Below are 8,014 nucleotides of genomic sequence, written 5' to 3' on the forward strand. Positions count from 1 at the left end.
ATTTAGATGAATGTCAGAAATGACTCAGATAATTATGAACCATGCCGCTCTGATCAGCAGCTTTTTCACGTGTTGTTGTTCCTATTCACTATTCATTTTTCTTCCATGTATGTAATGCCAGAAGCAGTTCCATGTGCCTTGTATTCCCTGTAACTAATGAATCTTTACTGGAGAAAGGAAGCAAATAAGTTGAAGCTTTTCTATACCTGTATGATATTTCTTTCCTTCTCTTTTCTGACCTATCACCTGTTTGATTGGGAACATGTTTAATATTGACATCCATCAATTGGATTTATTTATGTATACGATTAGCATTCTAGCAATGAAGAGAAGTGTAGTTTATAAACACTTAGTCTGTACAAGTAGAGCAGAATTTAGCAATTTGATTCTGAGGTGTACTGCTTGCTTTTCTTATTTCTTTGGTTTTGTCAATGCAAGATTTTTTTCATCATTCAGAATTACTGTTTATTTAAAAAAAATACTTGTTATTTGTTCCAAAATTGATTTTTTCATTAACTGTGTAGCATTTTTTTAAATACTATTCCTCATTAAATAAACTGTTCCTTTTACATTTATTTAAAAAGACTTTTCTTCTACTTTTAATGGCCTTTAACATAAAATATTCCCTGCTCTGTGTCTACACCACTTTATGCCAACGTACTGGGCAATTCTGGCACTGAGCAGACCTGGCTGTCTAAAAGATATGTTCTACCTATCACAAGATATTGGGCTTGATGCAAGAATGAATGGAAGGACTTGTTTATGCAAATGATCAGATTAAAGAATCTCTAGGTTCTCTTCTGGTTGCAGTTTGGGTGAAACAACATGGTTGCGAAATAGTGTGTTACTCAAATTACAATCAACTAATGCATTTGTGTGGCACTTGAGGGGAAACTGGAAAATTCAGTAAGGTCCCCTGTAAAACTGCAAGACTTTTCCTGTTGTTGGGTTAGGGTCCTGAGTGCTAGCTGTCTATTTGTGCTCTGTAGGTCTATGCAGTATAAGTGAGCCAGTGGGGTGCTTCTTCTGAGCTAATTTCTCCTATGCAAAACTAAACATGTGGGAATGCAAGGTGCATTTTCTTAATCTGCCAGAGTAGGTTTTTGAGATTGTAGCACTTTCTGTTCTTACTGCAGTGAGAATGTGGTATGTGATGACTGTGGTGAAACAATTGCTATTACCCTGAAACTACACTTTTTGACTTAGAAGTGTGGAGAATATGGACTTTGTGCACTTACACTTGCAGTGTAATTTATAGGGCTGAATGAAAGAAGGTGGGCTGAGCACCTGTATTAAAAAAGATGAGGCTCTAACTAACCCAGGCATCTGCTTTCCAGGAGAGTGGTCTAGGATATGGACATGCCTGGGATAAGTACAGAATGATGCTGTACCAGAAAGCCAGAATCGTGAAACTGATGATAAAACATGAATGACTTTGGTACAACGGCAGGTCCTGGGTTTAGTCCCTCCTTCCATCTATCTTATTTTTAAAAGTTCTTGTATAATTACTATAAAATTTCATCTTCAGTACTGTGTTGTTCAGCTATGGAGCACTCCTTAAAGATCAGGTAGGTTCATGGAATTTTACATCTCTGCTGTCAGGAGTGCGCAAATTTTAAAAGATCCAAAATAGCCCAGAACATGATCTTATAAGGAACTACTTTGCCACTGTGCTTCAGGTGGTAGGTGGTTTTGTGAATCATTCTGTTGAGATTTCAATTTTGGAAAGTCCTATGTGCCTCTACTTCCCCCAGTTTAGGATAATTCAATATATTTAAGTAACTTCTATATGATTTTTTTTTTTTTTGAGAGGAGGAGACTCAGAGTTTTGCAACAGTATATTTTCCTCTAACCGTGGTTTTCCTCTAACCCAGCCTCAGCAAAGACAACAAATGGTTGTAATGGGGTTAGTGGTTTAAAGAATTTTGTCTGCAAAAACTTCAGTATTTTTTATATTTAAATCAGAACTTTTTTGTTTTCATGTCACACTTTCCCAAGCAATAAAAATGTTCTAAAAAAAGAATCTTTGCAATACAAATAAATGGCAAAAAAATTATTAAAGTATCAAATATAATAAAAAAAGACTTTTTATAGAAGATCAAGATACAGTGCAAAGTCATAAAGTGAGTAGTTATTAAAGAGATGGCAGATCTCTGATATCTTTTAAAAATAATTGGTTTGTGATTATGAACTGAATTTCCATGACTGGTGTTATTTTTCAGAAATACCTGCAGTATTTCTAAAATGCTTAGCAGTACCTGCAGAGGCAGACTTGTTGAATGGTTAAAATTGTATCCTATGTAATTTACATCCCCAAGTCTTTCTGACCAGAGGTCAGATGCAGATATCCCAAACAAAGCATGTAAGAAGCCAGTTCTGAAATGTCTGATGATGGAAAACTCCTACTCCATTTGGTGCTATCTCTGTCCAGTTTGCTAAAATAATCAAAAGCACTTGAGCTCAAATGCTCTTAAGAGATTTCCACTTTCAGAAAACAAGAGTTCAGGTGGTCATTTAGCATGACGTGATGCTTTACAACATGATTAGTGACAGTCTGGTCTTGAGAGTGTGCTGAGATCCCTGCTTATTGCACAATGTGCTCTGAGTATTAAAAAAAAAAAAAAATGCCAAGACTTGACTAGACAGCCAAGAAATGCCTTCATCTACTCAGGAAATCCATTAACATTGGATTTTATTAGTTTATTCTTGTTTAAAATTCAGAAATTGATGTATGGTTTGTAAAACTCACTTTTAAGAACTTAATGTACTAAGTTAACCTGCTGATCACACATAGTTATGTATATGTATAAAATGGCATGGATAGAGAATTGGTCTCATAGGTCAGGAGTGGGACAATGATGGTTTAGGGCAGGGCATATGTCAACAATTAAAGCAAGATAATTCTGTGTTGATAAAGTAAAAAAGAAAGACTGTGTAGGGAGAATCATCATGCTGGGAAAAGTAGATAAGCAAGTTGATGATTTTGGCAGGAAAGCTGCCAGAATTGAAAAAAGAGGAAAAAAACTATCCAAGGTATTCCTATGGTGGGTTCATCCAACCTGTATCAGAAAGAAATTGGTTTTGTTTTATCTCTTGTACAGTTTTTTAGAGGGTCAGAGGATTGTGAAAATATGACTTTAGTTGTTTTTCCAAGCTAACTTAGAAAATTTCTTTGAATTCTTTTTGTTTTCAGATACGCATTTTTGGACAAGGTTGTGATAGCATTATGGAATGTCACCTTATCCATGAGAAACAGACATTGCTTATATGCTATATTTGCTGACTTCTTAATTCAGTATATACTTTGAACCAACTAATGGTGATACTTTTGTTCTAAATATATTGTTTTGATTTCACAGGTGTCTGCATAAATATGACCAACAGCCAGTGCCAAATGCTGCCGTATAACTACACGACTCTAACTTCAGTTCTTTCCATTGTCAAAAGTATTGAAATGGAAAAGTTCCTGAAGTTCTTCAGTTATCTCAGTCGTCTCAGCTGCTATCAACACATCATGCTGTTTGGCTGTAGTCTTGCTCTTCCTGAGTGCATCAGCAATGGTGATGACAGGTATTTGGAAACCAAAATCAGTCAGTGATGAGAGCCAATTGTGGTAAAACACTCTCTATTAATCAGACAAGTGCAGATCCCAACTAAGCCTATGACATTCTCACTGTAAAACTTCTGTCTGTCAAAGGTATTCACGCTTCTGCCAGAATAAGCCAACTGCAGTAAGATTCTGTTAGAAAAAGTGTTTCCAGTGCACTAAGGAAAAGTGTGGTACTAGAGTAGTCAGGTTTATTTTCTTAACAAGAGGTCCAAAATTTTTGTACCTATCTCTCCAATCTGTATGATCCAAAATGGAATGCTTTGTAACAATATAAATGCTTTAAATATTAAAACGTTGACAAAAAGCATGGTAGATATTGGTTACATTAAAATTCAAGTCCAGAAAGCAGATTTTTGTTTTTAAGGCAAGTCATTTCAATTTTTGTTTGTTTTTCCTTATGAAAAGTTTACCTTTTAAATGCATTTTATACTATTAGATTAGTAGGATGTTTTCAGAGTGACATAGACTTGGGAAGATTGAGGAGTATGTCTTGATTTCTGCATTTAAATATAGTTAAACAGCATTAGTATCATAGACATGCACCATTTTCATTCAGTTTAATTTGAAGTATAGTCAATAAGTTTAGCAGTACTAAAATCAACATATGGTCCAAGCAGAATATATATATATATATATATATATATTTAATATATATACAGCTTTTCTAATGCTTCTGAAGGGTGAAGGAGTGAGGGAAGAATTCTTTCTCCTTACTTTATCATGTGCAAAATTCAATGGAAGAGAATATTGCAATTCAAAAAGCAATTCAGTTAACAATAACTAAGGTGCTGAAAGCTCTACAGTTTAAAAGAACAGGGATGGGATACTTACGAAAATGCAGTTTTACATTTTAGGTAATCTGATTTTTAATATAGTTGCTACTGAAAGTCCCAGTCTAGGCAACATACCTGCCATTTCCACTACAACAGAACCCATTAACCCTGCTTAACTCACTCTGATTCATTACAGTTTTCCTCTCACTCCAATTCAGTATTATAATCAAATAAACAGAGAAGTGAAAGGATAGAAGTTTCAGCTTCCCTTTTCAATTTCTTTGCTGAAGATAACTTCCTTGCAGAGTTTACATTATGACAGCTAATTTAAAAAGAAAAGAAGAAAAAAAAATTAAGCTGAACTTTGGAACATGCAGATCTTTGCTGTGGTTTAGAGCAGCAACCAAAATATTTTGAGATTGAAGAGTAAAGATTTTTTGTGTATTTTTTTTTTTTCCCACAGCAGCAACTTTCTCCCGTTTATTTTAATATCAAAGATGGGACTGGATTTCCATGCCTAGGTTAATGTCATAGAGATCTCAATGCCTCCTTTGATTCTTATTTTAACACCATTTTTCTGGAAACTGTACTGGACCCTGCAGGTGGATTGGGAAAAATATCCAGTGTGAGACTGTAAATGATGCAGGCTTACATTAAAATCTGACTTTAATTGTATGTCTTCACATGATGTCATGGTTGACACTGAAAATGAAGGCTGAGTGGCAATCACAGGGAGAACTGTAAGGGTACATTTACAAAGTGCTTGTTAAATCTAGTTTGAAAAACATGAGTTGCATTAGTTAGCCTGTGTTGTTTTTAAAGATCCTTTTCTCTCTTTTTTTTTTTCTTCCTCTAAACAGTTGAGTTATTTTCGGGATTACAGCTTACCTTCTAGAACCGAATAGCAGGCAAACAAGTATCCTTTTAATGCAAGTGTAATGAGTTCAATAAATATCATGTCTTTATTTTAGATGTGATTTCCTGTATTTCTGCCCACTGATCTCATTTTTTAAAAACCAGAGTGCAGTATTAATTTTTACTCATTATTTGCATGATTTATTTATTTAAAAAATGAGGCCTATAGTGTCTCATGATTTGTTTCTGTGTTTAGTTTGATATAGACTTAAATATTTTGTGAAGCCATTCTAATGTCAATAATTGTTGAACAATGAACTTGGAGCAAGAAGTTTTGCCTTCTGAATATTTATGAAATCAGAACATAATTTTTTTGTTTCCTCTCAGTATGCTTGTTACTTGATTAGCAACCTGTATGGACTTTACTATGTTAGCATGAACAGGGGATATTTGGAAAAAAAAAAAGTCATGTCAAAAGCCTTGAAGTTAATCAAGATTTATTACTGTAAAATCCAAAAATGAGATGATTTAAAATAAGTGAATCCCGTTTTCAGAATGAGAATTTAGTCTAGACAACTTCAAGAGAAACAGATATAATACCTGTACAAAGTAGTAATTTAATACCCTCCCTCTAGACTTCAGTAATAGTTCACCTCAATGAGACAAGTCAAAAGTAAATGAAATTTGGGAATTCTGTCTGTGACCCTGGAGAAATCCTTTTGTTGGTATGAAAAGTTCTTGGAATAATAAGGGAAACTCATTTTGTATGTGTTGAGGCACAAATATGAAAAAGGAAGAGACAGGCATGTTCTATGTCTGTTAAACAGGGTCATTTGGTAAATATTAGGAACATACTGAAGGAATCTGGATAAGGAGAAGAGCCACTGTAAAAAGACTCTCAGGATAATGAATAGGGATAGGTCCACATGCTGTATCCCTTTTTTGGAAATAAGATTTTTTTTAGCATACAGTATCATAAAACATATGTTAGTATACAGAACAGTTGTTGCTGACATTGTCTCTAGTTCCTCCTGTGAATTACTGATTTTTCATCCCAACTGACAGCATATCTGATAATAGTATATATTGACACTTCTTTGTTTTATAGTGCAATTGCCTCAAATTTATGTAAAATGTAATTTGACAAATGCTGCTTACACAGTAGAGAAGAAATGAGAACCATGTGATGCTCAGATGTTTATTCTTAGGTATTGTTGAGAGAATCTGTTGGCAGCTTCAGCCTTGGGAGCAATAATTATAACAATGTGCTACAAGAAGCAACAAGAAGGGAAGTTACAAATGCTAACTTTTGGTATCTACTACGCTGTCATTACACACTTTGTTCTGGTGTTTTAATTTATGGCTGTTTCACATTTATCTTTCATGTGTTCATAAACATTGTTTTCATTATCACTTGAAGGAGATTAAGTTTCTGGGCAGGGAGCGTCTTCAGTGTTTGAGTAATACACAGTGTAATGTACTGGAATATCTGAATACTAATACAATACTGTTGCTATTAAAAATCATTCTTCTTTATCTTACTATGACGAGAGTGAGATGTGGCAGTAAAAAAAAGTCTAAAAAATTATATTTCATTCCAGCAATTGTGGATGCACTATCAGCTACCCCTGCTATTTTAAAAAATATATGTAGTTATATCTTTAAAAAGCTACTTTGAAGTAGAACTAAAACCTGTGTGAAAATGGTGCATGGGATGTTGAAGTGCATTAAGGTAAAGCTATTATTTGCTCATAACTTGGGTAGGGCTCTTCATTTGAAAAGATTGTGAGACATCTTCCTGAGTGAATGCATGAGATCTTTCCAAATGGCTTAAAAATTAGACTTACGAAACCTGTCTTAAAGCAGTCCAGCACTTCTAAGAGAATGTGACTCTATACTGAAAATTGACATCTTATACTCATCGCTGTGTCTGATTACTTCTGAAATGTTCAAGGTAGTATCTTTTTCATTTTGCATAGTATTAGTTTGCGATCTATTGCCACCAGTGACTACACTGATACTTCATTTGTTGTAAGGAAAAACTGTTTTCAGAGCTGTTGGTTATCATTAAGGATTTAAGCTAATGAGTTTTACTTTACCACTGGGAGTGGGCCAAAGGTCAGTAACTCCAGCATAATGATTATTTATTTCTTTATAGCAACTCACATGCATTAGATTCGGCAAGTTCTGCAGACTTTGAGCTTACAGAAAATTTAAAGATTCAAAATTAGAAAAGTTTATAGAGGGTCAACCTACAGCTATACAATACTTCATCTATAGGTCTGCTGGAACAGAAAGCTATTTAAGATCCTTAAGGCCTACATGCATGGCTTGTTTTAGACTGAGCATTAAGAATAAACTTGAAGGCTATGGGTTCTCATTGTCTTGGCGTCTTCTAGAAGTCTGAGTAATTCCAGTAGTCCCTGGTGTAGAAATGTATTCCAGAAAGCAGAACAAATGCCTTACATTGATATATCCGCAGAGTATTAAATTTTTCAAGGTCAAACTTAATTGAAACTCTACTAAGAAAACAGTTTTTGAGCAATGTAAATAGGGTTATATACTCTCAAGGTACATTTCTCATGGACTTCTCATTTCTGCATCTGTTTACACACTGCTATTTTGAAATTTTTGTTTTGTTTTTTGAAAACAAAGTTGTGAAATGGTTTATATCTTGTTAGGGCTCAAAGAGTCCATCTGAGATCTTGGCTTTTTATTTAAAATCTGAAAAATTACTTTACTTGTACAAACACTCATTCTTGATTTTTAAATTTTC

The 8,014-nt window shown here is 34.3% G+C and overlaps 1 protein-coding gene across 2 annotated transcripts in view; it reads left to right on the forward strand.

Annotated features, from left to right (window-relative positions):
- LOC104910772 (atrial natriuretic peptide-converting enzyme-like) overlaps positions 1–5,395 on the forward strand; it is a 32,447-nt gene extending 27,052 nt beyond the window's left edge. Inside the window, exons 4-5 of one of the 2 annotated variants that reach the window (XM_031553141.1) lie at positions 3,360–3,570; positions 5,244–5,383. In XM_031553141.1, the coding sequence (XP_031409001.1) occupies positions 3,360–3,570; positions 5,244–5,247 (215 nt within the window). In that variant the 3' untranslated portion in view covers positions 5,248–5,383. Of the gene's footprint in view, positions 1–3,359; positions 3,571–5,243 lie in introns of both variants that reach the window. The other variant, XM_010710176.3, reaches the window with a different exon arrangement.
- Positions 5,396–8,014: the final 2,619 nt, after the last annotated feature.

Source organism: Meleagris gallopavo, chromosome 4 (assembly GCF_000146605.3).
Source record: "Meleagris gallopavo isolate NT-WF06-2002-E0010 breed Aviagen turkey brand Nicholas breeding stock chromosome 4, Turkey_5.1, whole genome shotgun sequence".
NCBI lineage: Eukaryota > Metazoa > Chordata > Aves > Galliformes > Phasianidae > Meleagris > Meleagris gallopavo.